This window comes from Takifugu rubripes, unplaced genomic scaffold (assembly GCF_901000725.2).
Source record: "Takifugu rubripes unplaced genomic scaffold, fTakRub1.2, whole genome shotgun sequence".
Classification (NCBI taxonomy): domain Eukaryota; kingdom Metazoa; phylum Chordata; class Actinopteri; order Tetraodontiformes; family Tetraodontidae; genus Takifugu; species Takifugu rubripes.
The window spans coordinates 141,876-161,351 of NW_021821642.1; the positions used below are offsets into that span (position 1 = coordinate 141,876).

General features: G+C 56.9%; 1 protein-coding gene across 1 annotated transcript; it reads left to right on the forward strand.

Annotated features, from left to right (window-relative positions):
- Positions 1-873: 873 nt before the first annotated feature.
- LOC115248585 (synaptic vesicular amine transporter-like) lies at positions 874-18,447 on the forward strand. Its single transcript, XM_029832338.1, has 3 exons — positions 874-1,094; positions 2,659-3,076; positions 18,372-18,447. Exons 1-3 carry the CDS (start codon positions 962-964, stop codon positions 18,445-18,447), a joined length of 627 nt encoding a protein of 208 aa, XP_029688198.1. The 5' UTR covers positions 874-961.
- The last annotated feature ends 1,029 nt before the right edge of the window (positions 18,448-19,476 follow it).

Below are 19,476 nucleotides of genomic sequence, written 5' to 3' on the forward strand. Positions count from 1 at the left end.
CGGAAGGGTGCTGACCCAAACACTCCCCCCAGAAGGGTGCTGACCCAGAAGGGTGCTGACCCACACTCCCCCAAGAAGGGTGCTGACCCAAACTTGACAGTCCACCTGCCTGGCTCAGGAGGTTCGGTCGGTTGATGCTCCTGCTGGGCGTCAGTGGGTTTGAAGCGGCGCTCCTGACGCCTGGTCACGTTGGTTCGGCATCAGCTGCCCTGTTTTCCTGACACCAATATTACAATATTTACTACATTTTACTGGGAAACGTTGAGATGTTTTCATCCCGCGTACATGCGTGAATCTCCCCGATGCGGGATCAATAAAGTTTTATCTTATCTTATCTTATCTCACGTGCGTGCTTGATGAAGAAACCGTGTTGAACACGCACATTAACAAACGCAAACACAGACTTGAACGTGAACGTAAGAGCCAGAGGGCGGGTCTCGACCAGGCCTGACGCTGCAAATCAGATATTTTATCTCAACTTTATCTTCTATCCGATATGTTGGGCCGATCAGTCATACACGATCTTGACCAGCAGGCGGAGCCTGCTGCCTCAGACACGCCGGGCGGATCTTCCGAGGAATCCCGCTGGAAAAGTCGAATAATGTCATGAAGCGCGATGGAGACGTGATGCTCCTGTGTGCTCCTGCTGCTGCCACAGGTGGAATTTAATGTTCTCAGGTTCAGGTGTGTTCACCAACACGCGCCCGTGCGTCGTGCGTGTGACACGTGTTTCCCGAGGAGGTGTTTTATGTGTTTTGTGTGACGATCAGACGTCAGCAGCGGCTCCCCTCAGGAGGACAGGCTCTGCTGGGGTTACACCTCCTCCTCCTCCTCCTCCTCCTCCTCCTCCTCCGCCGCCGCCGTCACAGCCCCGCACTTTCTGGACAACTTAGCAGCTGCAGGAGGAGGACCCTCTCCCCGCATCTCCCCGCAGGTCCACTGGTCACTCTTGCGTGTTTCGATGGGGAAGCTGGACGCGCTGTGGCAGCTGAGCCTGCTGAGGTGGCTGCGCGAGGAGCGACAGTCGCGGAAACTCATCCTCTTCATCGTCTTCGTGGCGCTGCTGCTGGACAACATGTTGCTGACTGTGGTCGGTGGGTGACACGGTCGGTGGGTCGGTGGGTGCCCGGTCGGTGGGTCGGTGGGTCGGTGGGTCGGTGGGTGCCCGGTCGGTGGGTCGGTGGGTGACACGGTCGGTGGGTCGGTGGGTCGGTGGGTGCCCGGCCGGTGGGTCGGTGGGTGCCGCTTCCGCTCTACCGTCGGTTCACTGCTGGCACAGACCACGCTGGGTCTGCCTGCCAACTTTTATCTGTCTGTCTGCCTGTCTGTCTGTCTCTCTGCCTGCCTGTCTCTCTGTCTGCCTGTCTGTCTGCCTGCCTGTCTGCCTGCCTGTCTGTCTGTCTGTCTGCCTGTCTGTCTGTCTGTCTCTCTGTCTGCCTGTCTGTCTGCCTGTCTGTCTGTCTGTCTGTCTGCCTGCCTGTCTGTCTGTCTGTCTGTCTGTCTGTCTGTCTGTCTGTCTGCCTGCCTGTCTCTCTGTCTGCCTGTCTGTCTGCCTGCCTGTCTGCCTGCCTGTCTGTCTGTCTGCCTGTCTGTCTGTCTGTCTGTCTGTCTGTCTGTCTGTCTGTCTGTCTGTCTGCCTGTCTGTCTGCCTGTCTGTCTGTCTGCCTGTCTGTCTGTCCTTCCATCATCCGTGTGTGTGTGTGCGCAGTGTAGTAAGTCAGACATGTAGAAGCAAACACATGGAACCGTGTTGCTGGTTGTCCACCTGTTGTCGTCCACCTGTTGGACAATAACCTGTTTGGGCGTCTTTAATCTCCTGGGCCCCCAGTGGGGCCCTGGTCTCTGGTGGCCCTGGTCTCTGGTGGCCCTGGTCTCTGGTGGCCCTGGTCTCTGGTGGCCCCGTCTCTGGTGGCCCTGGTCTCTGGTGGCCCTGGTCTCTGGTGGCCCCGTCTCTGGTGGCCCTGGTCTCTGGTGGCCCTGGTCTCTGGTGGCCCCGGTCTCTGGTGGCCCCGTCTCTGGTGGCCCCGTCTCTGGTGGCCCTGGTCTCTGGTGGCCCTGGTCTCTGGTGGCCCCGTCTCTGGTGGCCCTGGTGTCTGGTGGCCCTGGTCTCTGGTGGCCCCGTCTCTGGTGGCCCTGGTCTCTGGTGGCCCTGGTGCACATGCAGCTGCACCTTCCAACCGTGCAGACGAGCCTTCCTGGCCTGGAATATTGATCTAGTCATGGATTTGAGGCACTTGTTGAGTGTTTTCTGTTTTTATTTTAATATTATTTAACATATTCAGCACCTTCAGGTTGTTTTCTCTAAACGTGGTTTATGCTTTAGATCAGGACTCGATCACAGGTAAATGTTGTCGGTCAGCGTTGCTTCCTGTTCATTCCTACCTCCAGACGTCTCCACCTAATTAGGTTTAGCAGGAGGTAGAGGAGGAACCATGGAGATCACTTAATGAGCCCCTTCATATTCCTGAATATATTTAACAAACAGGTTTGTTCACTGGAACAAACACCATCATAAACATTCACTGGCTCCTTGGTGAATCCCACTAATGACCTGACCTGAAGAAGCCCCTGAAGAAGCCTAAACATATATATCCATATATCTCTACATATATGCAAACATCTATATTTATATTTGTAATGTGATTTTCCGACCCGCAGTTCCCATCATTCCAAGCTACCTGTACAGTCTGGACCAATCCAAAGTCTTGGTCTTGAAGAACAGCACAGAGTCCCAGGAGGCTTCATCTGGAGCCTTCCAAACCATCGTGTCCTTATACGACCACACTGTGAAGACCGTGGGCTCCAACGCCACCAGCAGGCCTACGGAGCTGGTCCCAGCACGCCTCCCTGGGACGGAGCTTCCTGGGAACGCCACCTGCCCGGAATCCACCAGCATGCTGACCAACGAGAACGTTAAGGTGGGGATGATGTTTGCCTCCAAGGCCACCGTGCAGCTCATCACCAACCCCTTCATCGGGCCGCTCACGAACAGGTACTGCACCTCCTCACAGCTCCTCACAGCTCCTCACAGCTCCTCACAGCTCCTCACACCTCCTCACACCTCATCACACCTCCTGCACCTCCTGCACCTCCTCACACCTCCTCACAGCTCCTCACACCTCCTAACAGCTCCTCACACCTCCTGCACACCTCCTCACACCTCCTCACACCTCCTGCACACCTCCTCACATCTCCTACACCTCCTCACACCTCTTGCACACCTCCTCACACCTCCTGTACACCTCCTCACACCTCCTGCACACCTCTGCCACAACCTCCTCAACCTCCTGCACATCTCCATACAACTCCTCACACCTCCTGCACATCTCTTACACCTCCTCACACCTCCTGCACCTCTCCTCACACCTCCTGCACACTCCTCACACCTCCTGCACATATCCATACACCTCCTCACACCTCCTGCACACCTCCCTCACACGTCCTCACACCTCCTGCACCTCTCCATACACCCTCCTCACACCTCCCTGCACACCTCCCTCAACCTCCTCACACCTCCTGCACATCTCCTCACACCTCCCTCACACCTCCTGCACATCTCCTCACACCTCCCTCACACCTCCTCACACTCCTTCCCCTCCCCACACCTCCTCACACCTCCTGCACATCTCCATACACCTCCTCACACCTCCTCACACCTCCTCACACCTCCTGCACACCTCCTGCACACCTCCTCACATCTCCTTACACCTCCTCACACCTCCTCACACCTCCTCACACCTCCTGCACATCTCCTCACACCTCCTCACACCTCCTGCACACCTCCTGCACACCTCCTCACACCTCCTGCCACATCTCCTCACACCTCCTCCACACCTCCTCACACCTCCTGCACACCTCCTCACACCTCCTCACACCTCCTGCACATCTCCTCACATCTCCTCACACCTCCTCACACCTCCTCACATCTCCTCACTCCTCCTCACACCTCCTTACACCTCCTCACATCTCCTCACACCTCCTCCACACCTCCTCACACCTCCTCACACCTCCTCACACCTCCTGCACATCTCCTCACACCTCCTTACACCTCCTCACACCTCCTCACACCTCCTCACACCTCCTCACACCTCCTCCTAAAGCTCCTTGCAGATGTCCTTCTGGAAGACATGTTGACAGGTCACCTGTTTCCCTGCTGTGATGCTCTGCAGCAGTGGGGGCTGCCTGTGTCCACAACACACTCCTGGAATATCAGATGCTAAACCCAACCACAGACGGACCTTCCAGCTCTTCTTGTATACGTACTTGTATCTTTGTGAGGACTTTTGTAGACGTAATGCATTACTCAGCTCCTAACTCCACCCATCCCACCTACGTCCTGACCCCTAACCCTGACCTAAACCCAGTTCTAACCTCGACCAGGTCTGAACCCTGGGGGCCAGCCAGAAAGTCCTCACTTTGCTAGTAGAATCTGCTGATGTACAAGAACACACACACAGATGAAGACGTGAGGGGGGACGTGTCCTCCTTCAGCTCAGCGTCTACAGGAACCAACCGGGCTGAGCAGCACTGGGACCATCAACAGCTGCCACAGCTGGAAGGTTTGGCTGAAATGTGCAGTGAAGTTCAGCAGGTGCCATGTGGTCTTTGGGCTCCCTGTCAGAGACCCAGACTGTTCTGGGCCAGCGCCACAGCTGCAGCGGGTATTTTTAGCTTCTTTAGCTAACGTTGGCGTGCTGCACCACCTACAGTGGGCAGCTCCAGCTGTGTGGACACAGCCTGACTGGCAGCTGGGAGCGTTCATCACGTCTCTCCTCAACTCCTCATTATGTTCTCCCAGTCCAGCAGCTCCAGAGGGTCTATCAACCCTCTCCAAGCTGAGGCCAGCAGAGCTCCTGATCCCCCAACAAACAGGCTTCTATACGAACACACGTTCATGAAGGAGGACACGTCCCCCCCTCACGTCTTCATCTGTGTGTGTGTTCTTGTACATCAGCAGATTCTACTAGCAAAGTGAGGACATTCTGGCTGGCCCCCAGGGTTCAGACCTGGTCGAGGTTAGAACTGGGTTTAGGTCAGGGTTAGGGGTCAGGACGTAGGTGGGATGGGTGGAGTTAGGAGCTGAGTAATGCATTACGTCTACGAAAGTCCTCACAAAGATACAAGTACGTATACAAGAAGAGCTGGAAGGTCCGTCTGTGGTTGGGTTTAGCATCTGATATTCCAGGAGTGTGTTGTGGACACAGGCAGCCCCCACTGCTGCAGAGCATCACAGCAGGGAAACAGGTGACCTGTCAACATGTCTTCCAGAAGGACATCTGCAAGAGGAGCTTTAGGAGGAGGTGTGAGGAGGTGTGCAGGAGGTGTACAGGAGGTGTGAGGAGGTGGCAGGAGGTGTGAGGAGGTGTGAGGAGGTGTGCAGGAGGTGTGCAGGAGGTGTGAGGAGGTGGTGTGAGGAGATGTGCAGGAGGTGTGAGGAGGTGTGAGGAGGTGTAAGGAGATGTGAGGAGGTGTGCAGGAGGTGTGCAGGAGGTGTATGGAGATGTGCAGGAGGTGTGAGGAGGTGTGAGGAGGTGTGAGGAGGTGTGCAGGAGGTGTGCAGGAGGTTGTGAGGAGGTGTATGGAGATGTGCAGGAGGTGTGAGGAGGTGTGCAGGAGGTGTGCAGGAGGTGTGAGGAGGTGCAGGAGGTGTGAGGAGGTGTGAGGAGATGTGCAGGAGGTGTGAGGAGGTGTGAGGAGGTGTGAGGAGGGTGTAAGGAGATGTGAGGAGGTGTGAGGAGGTGTGAGGAGGTGTAAGGAGATGTGCAGGAGGTGTGAGGAGGTGTGAGGAGGTTTGAGGAGGTGTGCAGGAGGTGTGAGGAGGTGTGAGGAGGAGTGCAGGAGGTGGGCAGGAGGTGTGAGGAGGTGTGAGGAGGTGTAAGGAGATGTGCAGGAGGTGTGAGGAGGTGTGAGGAGGTGTGAGGAGGTGTGCAGGAGGTGGGCAGGAGGTGTGAGGAGGTGTGAGGAGGTTGTAAGGAGATGTGCAGGAGGTGTGAGGAGATGTGAGGAGGTGTGCAGGAAGTGTGAGGAGGTGTGAGGAGGTGTGCAGGAGGTGTGAGGAGATGTCTGGAGGTGTGCAGGAGGTGTGCAGGAGGTGTGCAGGAGGTGTGAGGAGGTGTGCAGGAGGTGTGCAGGAGGTGTAAGGAGATGTGCAAGAGGTGTGAGGAGGTGTGAGGAGGTGTGCAGGAGGAGGTGTAAGGAGATGTGCAAGAGGTGTGAGGAGGAGTAAGGAGGTGTGAGGAGGAGTGCAGGAGGTGTGAGGAGGTGTAAGGAGGTTTGCAAGAGGTGTGTGAGGAGGTGTGAGGAGATGTGCAGGAGGTGTACAGGAGGTGTGAGGAGGTGTGCAGGAGGTGTGAGGAGATGTGAGGAGGAGTGCAGGAGGTGTGCAGGAGGTGTGAGGAGATGTGCAGGAGGTGTACAGGAGGTGTGAGGAGGTGTGCAGGAGGTGTGCAGGAGGTGTGAGGAGATGTGAGGAGGAGTGCAGGAGGTGTGCAGGAGGTGGGCAGGAGGTGTGAGGAGGTGTATGGAGATGTGCAAGAGGTGTGAGGAAGTGTGAGGAGGTGTTGAGGAGGTGTGAGGAGATGTGCAGAAGGTGTGCAGGAGGTGTGAGGAGGTGTGCAGGAGGTGTGCAGGAGGTTGTGAGGAGGGTATGGGAGATGTGCAGGAGGTGTGCAGGAGGTGTTGCAGGAGGTTGAGAGGTGTATGGAGATGTGCAGGAGGTGTGAGGAGGTGTGAGGAGGTATGTGAGGAGGTGTACAGGAGGTGTGAGGAGATGTGAGGAGGTGTGCAGGAGGTGTACAGGAGGTTGTGAGGAGGTGTAAGGAGGTTTGCAAGAGGTGTGAGGAGGTGTGAGGGAGATGTGCAGGAGGTGGGCAGGAGGTGTGAGGAGGTGTGCAGGAGGTGTGCAGGAGGTGTGCAGGAGGTGTGAGGAGGTGTGAGGAGGTTTTGAGAAGGTGTACAGGAGGTTTGAGGAGGTGTGAGGAGGTGTGCAGGAGGTTTGCAAGAGGTGTGAGGAGGTGTGGGAGGTGTGAGAAGGTGTATGGAGATGTGCAGGAGGTGTGCAGGAGGTGTGAGGAGATGTGCAGAAGTGTGTGCAGGAGGTGTGAGAAGGTGTGCAAGGAGGTGTGCAGGAGGTGGTGTGAGGAGGTGTATGGAGATGTGCAGGAGGTGTGCAGGAGGTGTGAGGAGGTGTATGGAGATGTGCAGGAGGTGTGAGGAGGTCTGCAAGAGGTGTGAGGAGGTGTACAGGAGGTTTGAGGAGGTGTGAGGAGGTGTGCAGGAGGTTTGCAAGAGGGTGAGGAGGTGTGAGGAGGTGTGAGAAGGTGTATGGAGATGTGCAGGAGGTGTGCAGGAGGTGTGAGGAGATGTGCAGAAGGTGTGCAGGAGGTGTGAGGAGATGTGCAGAAGGTGTGCAGGAGGTGTGAGGAGGTGTGAGGAGGTGTGAGGAGGTTTGAGAAGGTGTACAGGAGGTTTGAGGAGGTGTGAGGAGGTGTGAGAAGGTGTATGGTGATGTGCAGGAGGTGTGCAGGAGGTGTGCAGGAGGTGGGCAGGAGGTGTGAGGAGGTTGTAAGGAGATGTGCAGGAGGTGTGAAGAGGTGTATGGAGATGTGCAGGAGCTGTGGAGGAGGTGTGAGGAGGTTGTATGGAGATGTGCAGGAGGTGTGAGGAGGTGTGCAAGAGGTGTGAGGAGGTGTATGGAGGTGTGAGGAGGTGTGAGGAGGTTTGAGAAGGTGTACAGGAGGTGTGAGGAGGTGTGCAGGAGGTGTGCAGGAGGTGTGAGGAGGTGTGAGGAGGTTTGAGAAGGTGTACAGGAGGTTTGAGGAGGTGTGAGGAGGTGTGCAGGAGGTGTAAGGAGGTTTGCAAGAGGTGTGAGGAGGTGTGAGGAGATGTGAGGAGGAGTGCAGGAGATGTGCAGGAGGTGTGCAGGAGGTGTGCAGGAGGTGTGCAGGAGGTGTGCAGGAGGTGTATGGAGATGTGCAGGAGGTTTGCAAGAGGTGTGAGGAGGTGTGAGGAGGTGTGCAGGAGGTGTGCAGGAGGTGTGAGGAGATGTGAGGAGGTGTGCAGGAGGTGTGCTGGAGGTGTGAGGAGGGTGTGAGGAGGTGTGCAGGAGGTGTGCAGGAGGTGTGAGGAGGAGTGCAGGAGGTGTGAGGAGGTGTAAGGAGGTTTGCAAGAGGTGTGAGGAGGTGTGAGGAGATGTTAGGAGGAGTGCAGGAGGTGTGAGGAGGTGTAAGGAGGTATGCAAGAGGTGTGAGGAGGTGTGAGGAGATGTTAGGAGGAGTGCAGGAGGTGTGCAGGAGGTGTGCAGGAGGTGTGAGGAGGTGTGAGGAGGTGTGAGGAGGTGTGAGGAGGTTTGAGAAGGTGTATAGGAGGTTTGAGGAGGTGTGAGGAGGTGTGCAGGAGGTTTGCAAGAGGTGTGAGGAGGTGTGAGAAGGTGTATGGAGATGTGCAGGAGGTGTGCAGGAGGTGTGCAGGAGGTGTGAGGAGGTGTGAGGAGGTGTAAGCAGATGTGCAGGAGGTGTGAAGAGGTGTATGGAGATGTGCAGGAGGTGTGAGGAGGTGTAAGGAGGTTTGCAAGAGGTGTGAGGAGGGTGTGAGGAGATGTGCAGGAGGTGTGCAGGAGGTGTGAGGAGGTGTATGGAGATGTGCATGAGGTGTGCAAGAGGTGTGAGGAGGTGTGAGGAGGTGTATGGAGATGTGCAGGAGGTGTGAGGAGGTGTGTAGGAGGTGTGAGGAGGTGTGAGGAGGAGTGCAGGAGGTGTATGGAGATGTGCAGGAGGTGTGAGGAGGTGTAAGGAGATGTGCAAGAGGTGTGAGGAGGTGTGAGGAGGTGTGCAGGAGGAGATGTAAAGGAGGTGTGCAGGAGGTGTAAGGAGGTGTGAGGAGGTGTGAGGAGGTGTGCAGGATGTGTGAGGAGGTGCAGGATGTGTGAGGAGGTGCAGGATGTGTGAGGAGGTGTGCAGGAGATGTGCAGGAGCTGTGCAGGAGGGTGTGAGGAGGTGTATGGAGATGTGCAGGAGGTGTATGGAGATGTGCAGGAGGTTTGCAAGAGGTGTGAGGAGGTGTGAGGAGATGTGAGGAGGAGTGCAGGAGATGTGCAGGAGGTGTGCAGGAGGTGCAGGAGGTGTGCAGGAGGTGTGCAGGAGGTGTGCAGGAGGTGTATGGAGATGTGCAGGAGGTTTGCAAGAGGTGTGAGGAGGTGTGAGGAGGTGTGCAGGAGGTGTGCAGGAGGTGTGAAGAGATGTGAGGAGGTGTGCAGGAGGTGTGCTGGAGGTGTGAGGAGGTGTGAGGAGGTGTGCAGGAGGTGTGCAGGAGGTGTGAGGAGGAGTGCAGAGGTGTGAGGAGGTGTAAGGAGGTTTGCAAGAGGTGTGAGGAGGTGTGAGGAGATGTTAGGAGGAGTGCAGGAGGTGTGAGGAGGTGTAAGGAGGTTTGCAAGAGGTGTGAGGAGGTGTGAGGAGATGTTAGGAGGAGTGCAGGAGGTGTGCAGGAGGTGTGAGGAGGTGTATGGAGATGTGCAGGAGGTGTGCAGGAGGTGTGCAGGAGGTGTGAGGAGGTGTGCAGGAGGTGTGCAGGAGGTGTGAGGAGGTGTATGGAGATGTGCAGGAGGTGTGCAGGAGGTGTGCAGGAGGTGTGAGGAGGTGTGAGGAGGTGTGAGGAGGTTTGAGAAGGTGTACAGGAGGTTTGAGGAGGTGTGAGGAGGGTGTGCAGGAGGTTTGCAAGAGGTGTGAGGAGGTGTGAGAAGGTGTATGGAGATGTGCAGGAGGTGTGCAGGAGGTGTGCAGGAGGTGTGAGGAGGTGTAAGCAGATGTGCAGGAGGTGTGAAGAGGTGTATGGAGATGTGCAGGAGGTGTGAGGAGGTGTAAGGAGGTTTGCAAGAGGTGTGAGGAGGTGTGAGGAAATGTGCAGGAGGTGTGCAGGAGGTGTGAGGAGGTGTGCAGGAGGTGTGAGGAGGTGTGAGGAGGTGTATGGAGATGTGCAGGAGGTGTAAGGAGATGTGCAAGAGGTGTGAGGAGGTGTGAGGAGGTGTGAGGAGGTGTGCAGGAGGAGATGTGCAGGAGGTGTGCAGGAGGTGTGCAGGAGGTGTGCAGGAGGTGTGCAGGAGGTGTATGGAGATGTGCAGGAGGTTTGCAAGAGGTGTGAGGAGGTGTGAGGAGATGTGAGGAGGAGTGCAGGAAATGTGCAGGAGGTGTGCAGGAGGTGTGCAGGAGGTGTGCAGGAGGTGTATGGAGATGTGCAGGAGGTTTGCAAGAGGTGTGAGGAGGTGTGCAGGAGGTGTGCAGGAGGTGTATGGAGATGTGCAGGAGGTTTGCAAGAGGTGTGAGGAGGTGTGAGGAGATGTGAGGAGGAGTGCAGGAAATGTGCAGGAGGTGTGCAGGAGGTGTGCAGGAGGTGTATGGAGATGTGCAGGAGGTTTGCAAGAGGTGTGAGGAGGTGTGAGGAGGTGTGCAGGAGGTGTGCAGGAGGTGTGAGGAGATGTGAGGAGGTGTGCAGGAGGTGTGCTGGAGGTGTGAGGAGGTGTGAGGAGGTGTGCAGGAGGTGTGCAGGAGGTGTGAGGAGGAGTGCAGGAGGTGTGAGGAGGTGTAAGGAGGTTTGCAAGAGGTGTGAGGAGGTGTGAGGAGGTTTGAGAAGGTGTACAGGAGGTTTGAGGAGGTGTGAGGAGGTGTGCAGGAGGTTTGCAAGAGGTGTGAGGAGGTGTGAGAAGGTGTATGGAGATGTGCAGGAGGTGTGCAGGAGGTGTGCAGGAGGTGTGAGGAGGTGTAAGCAGATGTGCAGGAGGTGTGAAGAGGTGTATGGAGATGTGCAGGAGGTGTGCAGGAGGTGTGCAAGAGGTGTGAGGAGGTGTGAGGAGATGTGCAGGAGGTGTGCAGGAGGTGTGAGGAGGTGTGCAGGAGGTGTGAGGAGGTGTGCAGGAGGTGTGAGGAGGTGTATGGAGATGTGCAGGAGGTGTGAGGAGGTGTAAGGAGATGTGCAAGAGGTGTGAGGAGGTGTGAGGAGGTGTGCAGGAGGAGATGTGCAAGAGGTGTGAGGAGGTGTGAGGAGGTGTGAGGAGGTGTATGGAGATGTGCAGGAGGTGTATGGAGATGTGCAGGAGGTTTGCAAGAGGTGTGAGGAGGTGTGAGGAGATGTGAGGAGGAGTGCAGGAGATGTGCAGGAGGTGTGCAGGAGGTGTGCAGGAGGTGTGCAGGAGGTGTGCAGGAGGTGTATGGAGATGTGCAGGAGGTTTGCAAGAGGTGTGAGGAGGTGTGCAGGAGGTGTGCAGGAGGTGTGAGGAGATGTGAGGAGGTGTGCAGGAGGTGTGCTGGAGGTGTGAGGAGGTGTGAGGAGGTGTGCAGGAGGTGTGAGGAGGAGTGCAGGAGGTGTGAGGAGGTGTAAGGAGGTTTGCAAGAGGTGTGAGGAGGTGTGAGGAGGTTTGAGAAGGTGTACAGGAGGTGTGCAGGAGGTGTGAGGAGGTGTGAGGAGGTGTGCAGGAGGAGATGTGCAAGAGGTGTGAGGAGGTGTGAGGAGGTGTGAGGAGGTGTATGGAGATGTGCAGGAGGTTTGCAAGAGGGTGTGAGGAGGTGTGAGGAGGTGTGCAGGAGGTGTGCAGGAGGTGTGAGGAGATGTGAGGAGGTGTGCAGGAGGTGTGCTGGAGGTGTGCTGGAGGTGTGAGGAGGTGTGAGGAGGTGTGCAGGAGGTGTGCAGGAGGTGTGAGGAGGTGTGCAGGAGGTGTGAGGAGGTGTATGGAGATGTGCAGGAGGTGTGAGGAGGTGTAAGGAGATGTGCAAGAGGTGTGAGGAGGTGTGAGGAGGTGTGCAGGAGGAGATGTGCAAGAGGTGTGAGGAGGTGTGAGGAGGTGTGAGGAGGTGTATGGAGATGTGCAGGAGGTGTATGGAGATGTGCAGGAGGTTTGCAAGAGGTGTGAGGAGGTGTGAGGAGATGTGAGGAGGAGTGCAGGAGATGTGCAGGAGGTGTGCAGGAGGTGTGCAGGAGGTGTATGGAGATGTGCAGGAGGTTTGCAAGAGGTGTGAGGAGGTGTGAGGAGGTGTTGCAGGAGGTGTGCAGGAGGTGTGAGGAGATGTGAGGAGGTGTGCAGGAGGTGTGCTGGAGGTGTGAGGAGGTGTGAGGAGGTGTGCAGGAGGTTGTGAGGAGGAGTGCAGGAGGTGTGAGGAGGTGTAAGGAGGTTTGCAAGAGGTGTGAGGAGGTGTGAGGAGGTTTGAGAAGGTGTACAGGAGGTTTGAGGAGGTGTGAGGAGGTGTGCAGGAGGTTTGCAAGAGGTGTGAGGAGGTGTGAGAAAGTGTATGGAGATGTGCAGGAGGTGTGCAGGAGGTGTGCAGGAGGTGTGAGGAGGTGTAAGCAGATGTGCAGGAGGTGTGAAGAGGTGTATGGAGATGTGCAGGAGGTGTGCAGGAGGTGTGCAAGAGGTGTGAGGAGGTGTGAGGAGATGTGCAGGAGGTGTGCAGGAGGTGTGAGGAGGTGTGCAAGAGGTGTGAGGAGGTGTGAGGAGGTGTGCAGGAGGAGATGTGCAAGAGGTGTGAGGAGGTGTGAGGAGGTGTGAGGAGGTGTATGGAGATGTGCAGGAGGTGTATGGAGATGTGCAGGAGGTTTGCAAGAGGTGTGAGGAGGTGTGAGGAGATGTGAGGAGGAGTGCAGGAGATGTGCAGGAGGTGTGCAGGAGGTGTGCAGGAGGTGTGCAGGAGGTGTGCAGGAGGTGTATGGAGATGTGCAGGAGGTTTGCAAGAGGTGTGAGGAGGTGTGAGGAGGTGTGCAGGAGGTGTGCAGGAGGTGTGAGGAGATGTGAGGAGGTGTGCAGGAGGTGTGCAGGAGGTGTGAGGAGGTGTGAGGAGGTGTGCAGGAGGTGTGCAGGAGGTGTGAGGAGGAGTGCAGGAGGTGTGAGGAGGTGTAAGGAGGTTTGCAAGAGGTGTGAGGAGGTGTGAGGAGATGTTAGGAGGAGTGCAGGAGGTGTGAGGAGGTGTAAGGAGGTTTGCAAGAGGTGTGAGGAGGTGTGAGGAGATGTTAGGAGGAGTGCAGGAGGTGTGCAGGAGGTGTGCAGGAGGTGTGAGGAGGTGTATGGAGATGTGTAGGAGGTGTGCAGGAGGTGTGCAAGAGGTGTGAGGAGGTGTGCAGGAGGTGTGCAGGAGGTGTGAGGAGGTGTATGGAGATGTGCAGGAGGTGTGCAGGAGGTGTGCAGGAGGTGTGAGGAGGTGTGAGGAGGTGTGAGGAGGTTTGAGAAGGTGTACAGGAGGTTTGAGGAGGTGTGAGGAGGTGTGCAGGAGGTTGCAAGAGGTGTGAGGAGGTGTGTAGAAGGTGTATGGAGATGTGCAGGAGGTGTGGCAGGAGGTGTGCAGGAGGTGTGAGGAGGTGTAAGCAGATTGTGCAGGAGGTGTGAGGAGGTGTAATGGAGATGTGCAGGAGGTGTGAGGAGGTGTAAGGAGGTTTGCAAGAGGTGTGAGGAGGTGTGAGGAGATGTGCAGGAGGTGTGCAGGAGGTGTGAGGAGGTGTGCAGGAGGTGGTGAGGAGGTGTGCAGGAGGTGTGAGGGAGGTGTATGGTAGGATGTTGCAGGAGGTGTAAGGAGATGTGCAGGAGGTGTGAGGAGGTGTATGGAGATGTGCAGGAGGTGTGAGGAGGTGTATGGAGATGTGCAGGAGGTGTGCAGGAGGTGTGAGGAGGTGTGCAGGAGGTGTGAGGAGGTGTATGGAGATGTGCAGGAGGTGTAAGGAGATGTGCAGGAGGTGTGAGGAGGTGTATGGAGATGTGCAGGAGGTGTGAGGAGGTGTATGGAGATGTGCAGGAGGTGTGCAGGAGGTGTGAGGAGGTGTATGGAGATGTGCAGGAGGTGTGCAGGAGGTGTGGGGAGGTGTATGGAGATGTGCAGGAGGTGTGAGGAGGTGTGAGGAGGTGTGAGGAGGTGTAAGGAGATGTGCAGGAGGTGTGAGGAGGTGTATGGAGATGTGCAGGAGGTGTGAGGAGGTGTGCAGGAGGTGTGTAGGAGGTGTGAGGAGGTGTGCAAGAGGTGTGAGGAGGTGTGCAGGAGGTGTGAGGAGGTTTGTAAGAGGTGTGAAGAGGTGTGAGGAGATGTGCAGGAGGTGTGCAGGAGGTGTGAGGAGGTGTGAGGAGGTGTGCAAGAGGTGTGCAGGAGGTGTGCAGGAGGTGTGAGGAGGTTTGAGGAGGTGTACAGGAGGTGTGAGGAGGTGTGAGGAGGTGTGAGGAGGTGTGCAGGAGGTGTGCAGGAGGTGTGAGGAGGTGTATGGAGATGTGCAGGAGGTGTGCAGGAGGTGTGGGGAGGTGTATGGAGATGTGCAGGAGGTGTGCAGGAGGTGTGGGGAGGTGTATGGAGATGTGCAGGAGGTGTGAGGAGGTGTGAGGAGGTGTGAGGAGGTGTAAGGAGATGTGCAGGAGGTGTGAGGAGGTGTATGGAGATGTGCAGGAGGTGTGAGGAGGTGTGCAGGAGGTGTGTAGGAGGTGTGAGGAGGTGTGCAAGAGGTGTGAGGAGGTGTGCAGGAGGTGTGAGGAGGTTTGCAAGAGGTGTGAAGAGGTGTGAGGAGATGTGCAGGAGGTGTGCAGGAGGTGTGAGGAGGTGTGAGGAGGTGTGCAAGAGGTGTGCAGGAGGTGTGCAGGAGGTGTGAGGAGGTTTGAGGAGGTGTACAGGAGGTGTGAGGAGGTGTGAGGAGGTGTGAGGAGGTGTGCAGGAGGTGTGCAGGAGGTGTGAGGAGGTGTATGGAGATGTGCAGGAGGTGTGCAGGAGGTGTGAGGAGGTGTATGGAGATGTGCAGGAGGTGTGAGGAGGTGTGCAGGAGGTGTGAGGAGGTGTGAGGAGGTGTAAGGAGATGTGCAGGAGGTGTGAGGAGGTGTATGGAGATGTGCAGGAGGTGTGAGGAGGTGTGCAGGAGGTTGTGAGGAGGTGTAAGGAGATGTGCAGGAGGTGTGAGGAGGTGTATGGAGATGTGCAGGAGGTGTGAGGAGGTGTGCAGGAGGTGTATGGAGATGTGCAAGAGGTGTGAGGAAGTGTGAGGAGGTATGAGGAGGTGTGAGGAGATGTGCAGAAGGTGTGCAGGAGGTGTGAGGAGGTGTGGAGGAGGTGTAAGGAGGTGTGAGGAGGTGTGCAAGAGGTGTGCAGGAGGTGTGCAGGAGGTGTGAGGAGGTTTGAGGAGGTGTACAGGAGGTGTGAGGAGGTCTGAGGAGGTGTGAGGAGGTGTGCAGGAGGTGTGCAGGAGGTGTGAGGAGGTGTATGGAGATGTGCAGGAGGTGTGCAGGAGGTGTGGGGAGGTGTATGGAGATGTGCAGGAGGTGTGAGGAGGTGTGCAGGAGGTGTGAGGAGGTGTGAGGAGGTGTAAGGAGATGTGCAGGAGGTGTGAGGAGGTGTATGGAGATGTGCAGGAGGTGTGAGGAGGTGTGCAGGAGGTGTGAGGAGGTGTAAGGAGATGTGCAGGAGGTGTGAGGAGGTGTATGGAGATGTGCAGGAGGTGTGAGGAGGTGTGCAGGAGGTGTATGGAGATGTGCAAGAGGTGTGAGGAAGTGTGAGGAGGTATGAGGAGGTGTGAGGAGATGTGCAGAAGGTGTGCAGGAGGTGTGAGGAGGTGTGGAGGAGGTGTAAGGAGGTGTGAGGAGGTGTATGGAGATGTGCAGGAGGTGTGAGGAGGTGTAAGGAGATGTGCAGGATGTGTGCAGGAGGTGTGGGGAGGTGTATGGAGATGTGCAGGAGGTGTGAGGAGGTGTAAGGAGATGTGCAGGAGGTGTGAGGAGGTGTATGGAGATGTGCAGGAGGTGTGAGGAGGTGTGCAGGAGGTGTGAGGAGGTGTGCAAGAGGTGTGAGGAGGTGTGCAGGAGGTGTGAGGAGATTTGCAAGAGGTGTGAAGAGGTGTGAGGAGATGTGCAGGAGGTGTGCAGGAGGTGTGAGGAGGTGTGCAAGAGGTGTGAGGAGGTGTGCAGGAGGTGTGAGGAGGTTTGAGGAGGTGTACAGGAGGTGTGAGGAGGTCTGAGGAGGTGTGAGGAGGTGTGCAGGAGGTGTGCAGGAGGTGTGAGGAGGTGTATGGAGATGTGCAGGAGGTGTGCAGGAGGTGTGGGGAGGTGTATGGAGATGTGCAGGAGGGTGTGAGGAGGTGTGAGGAGGTGTGCAGGAGGTGTGAGGAGGTGTAAGGAGATGTGCAGGAGGTGTGAGGAGTTGTATGGCGATGTGCAGGAGGTGTGAGGAGGTGTGCAGGAGGTGTGAGGAGGTGTGCAAGAGGTGTGAGGAGGTGTGCAGGAGGTGTGAGGAGGTGTGAGGAGGTGTAAGGAGATGTGCAGGAGGTGTGAGGAGGTGTATGGAGATGTGCAGGAGGTGTGAGGAGGTGTGCAGGAGGTGTGAGGAGGTGTGCAAGAGGTGTGAGGAGGTGTGAGGAGGTGTGAGGAGGTTTGAGGAGGTGTACAGGAGGTGTGAGGAGGTCTGAGGAGGTGTGAGGAGGTGTGCAGGAGGTGTGAGGAGGTGTATGGAGATGTGCAGGAGGTGTGCAGGAGGTGTGAGGAGGTGTGCAGGAGGTGTGCAGGAGGTGTGAGGAGATGTGAGGAGGAGTGCAGGAGGTGTGAGGAGGTGTGAGGAGGTGTGCAGGAGGTGTGAGGAGGTGTAAGGAGATGTGCAGGAGGTGTGAGGAGGTGTATGGAGATGTGCAGGAGGTGTGAGGAGGTGTGCAGGAGGTGTGAGGAGGTGTGCAAGAGGTGTGAGGAGGTGTGCAGGAGGTGTGAGGAGGTGTGAGGAGGTGTAAGGAGATGTGCAGGAGGTGTGAGGAGGTGTATGGAGATGTGCAGGAGGTGTGAGGAGATGTGCAGGAGGTGTGAGGAGGTGTGCAGGAGGTGTGAGGAGGTGTGCAAGAGGTGTGAGGAGGTGTGAGGAGGTGTGAGGAGGTGTGAGGAGGTGTAAGGAGATGTGCAGGAGGTGTGAGGAGGTGTATGGAGATGTGCAGGAGGTGTGAGGAGGTGTGTAGGAGGTGTGCAAGAGGTGTGAGGAGGTGTGCAGGAGGTGTGAGGAGTTGTGCAGGAGGTGTGAGGAGGTGTAAGGAGGTTTGCAAGAGGTGTGAGGAGGTGTGCAGGAGGGTGTGAGGAGTTGTGCAGGAGGTGTGAGGAGGTGTAAGGAGGTTTGCAAGAGGTGTGAGGAGGTGTGAGGAGATGTGCAGGAGGTGTGCAGGAGGTGTGCAAGAGGTGTGAGGAGGTGTGAGGAGGTGCAGGATGTGTGAGGAGGTGTGCAGGAGGTGTGAGGTGTGAGGAGGTGTGCAGGAGGTGTGAGGAGGTGTGCAGGAGGTGCAGGAGATGTGAGGAGGTGCAGGAGGTGTGAGGAGGTGTGAGGAGGTGCAGGAGGTGTGAGGAGGTGTGAGGAGCTGTGAGGAGGTGGAGGAGCTGTGAGGAGCTGTGAGGAGGCGCAGGAGGTGCAGGAGGTGTGAGGAGCTGTGAGGAGGTGTGAGGAACTGTGAGGAGCTGTGAGGAGGTGGAGGAGCTGTGAGGAGCTGTGAGGAGGCGCAGTACCTGTTCGTGAGCGGCCCGATGAAGGGGTTGGTGATGAGCTGCACGGTGGCCTTGGAGGCAAACATCATCCCCACCTTAACGTTCTCGTTGGTCAGCATGCTGGTGGATTCCGGGCAGGTGGCGTTCCCAGGAAGCTCCGTCCCAGGGAGGCGTGCTGGGACCAGCTCCGTAGGCCTGCTGGTGGCGTTGGAGCCCACGGTCTTCACAGTGTGGTCGTATAAGGACACCTCCTGCACTCCTCCTCACACCTCCTGCACACCTCCTGCACACCTCCTCACACCTCCTGTACACCTCCTCACACCTCCTCACACCTCTTGCACACCTCCTCACACCTCCTCACACCTCCTGCACACCTCCTCACACCTCCTCACACCCACCGACCCACCGACCGTGTCACCCACCGACAACAGTCAGCAACATGTTGTCCAGCAGCAGCGCCACGAAGACGATGAAGAGGATGAGTTTCCGCGACTGTCGCTCCTCGCGCAGCCACCTCAGCAGGCTCAGCTGCCACAGCGCGTCCAGCTTCCCCATCGAAACACGCAAGAGTGACCAGTGGACCTGCGGGGAGATGCGGGGAGAGGGTCCTCCTCCTGCAGCTGCTAAGTTGTCGAGAAAGTGCGGGGCTGTGACGGCGGCGGCGGAGGAGGAGGAGGAGGAGGAGCAGGAGGAGGTGTAACCCCAGCAGAGCCTGTCCTCCTGAGGGGAGCCGCTGCTGACGTCTGATCGTCACACAAAACACATAAAACACCTCCTCGGGAAACACGTGTCACACGCACGACGCACGGGCGCGTGTTGGTGAACACACCTGAACCTGAGAACATTAAATTCCACCTGTGGCAGCAGCAGGAGCACACAGGAGCATCACGTCTCCATCGCGCTTCATGACATTATTCGACTTTTCCAGCGGGATTCCTCGGAAGATCCGCCCGGCGTGTCTGAGGCAGCAGCGCCGCCTGCTGGTCAAGATCGTGTATGACTGATCGGCCCAACATATCGGATAGAAGATAAAGTTTAGATAAAATATCTGATTTGCAGCGTCAGGCCTGGTCGAGACCCGCCCACTGGCTCTTACGTTCACGTTCAAGAATCACGCATGTACGCGGGATGAAAACATCTCAACGTTTCCCAGTAAAATGTAGTAAATATTGTAAATATTGGTGTCAGGAAAACAGGGCAGCTGATGCCGAACCACGTGACCAGGCGTCAGGAGCGCCGCTTCAAACCCACTGACGCCCAGCAGGAGCATCAACCGACCGAACCTCCTGAGCAGCAGGTGGACTGTCAAGTTTGGGTCAGCACCCTTCTGGGGGGAGTTTGGGTCAGCACCCTTCTGGGGGGAGTTTGGGTCAGCACCCTTCTGGGGGGAGTTTGGGTCAGCACCGTTCTGGGGGGAGTTTGAGTCAGCACCCATCCGGGGGGAGTTTGGGTCAGCACCCTTCTGGGGGGAGTTTGGGTCAGCACCCTTCTGGGGGGAGTTTGGGTCAGCACCGTTCTGGGGGGAGTTTGAGTCAGCACCCATCCGGGGGGAGTTTCGGTCAGCACCCTTCCGGGGGGAGTGTGGGTCAGCACCCTTCTCCCCTGGACAGGTGAGATCAACGCATCCACCTCTCTGTTCTGACTGACACCCGCGTGGAAGAACGGAACACAAACCGGAACTGAAGAGACTATTGAAGGAAAGGAAAGGAAAGGAAAGGAAAGGAAAGGAAAGGAAAGGAAAATGAAGGGAAGGGAAGGAAACCTATTCTCCCCCCCCTCTACCCCCCCTCCCCCGAGCTGAGAGCGTTCTCCTTTGAGAGTCTTTCAACCCTTTGAGCTGGTTAAGCTGGTTTTCTTGGTATTAACTTGTTGGTATAGTTTAATTGTCACAGCCCCTTTTCCCCAGTTCCCTCCTGTCCCAGTACTTTTCCACTGCCCTGCTCACACCGCACCCTCTGATCACACACCTGCTCTCAGTCACTGATCACACACCTGCTCTCAGTCACTGATCACACACCTGCTCTCAGTCACTG

Bases quoted from the DNA above. Each gene is read 5' to 3' on its own strand.
- LOC115248585 (XM_029832338.1), top strand. From the start codon at position 962: ATGGGGAAGCTGGACGCGCTGTGGCAGCTGAGCCTGCTGAGGTGGCTG. The intron at 1,095-2,658 runs GTGGGTGACACG...TCCGACCCGCAG, and splicing joins CATGTTGCTGACTGTGGTCG to TTCCCATCATTCCAAGCTAC. The intron at 3,077-18,371 runs GCACCTCCTGCA...CGACTTTTCCAG, and splicing joins CACACCTCATCACACCTCCT to CGGGATTCCTCGGAAGATCC.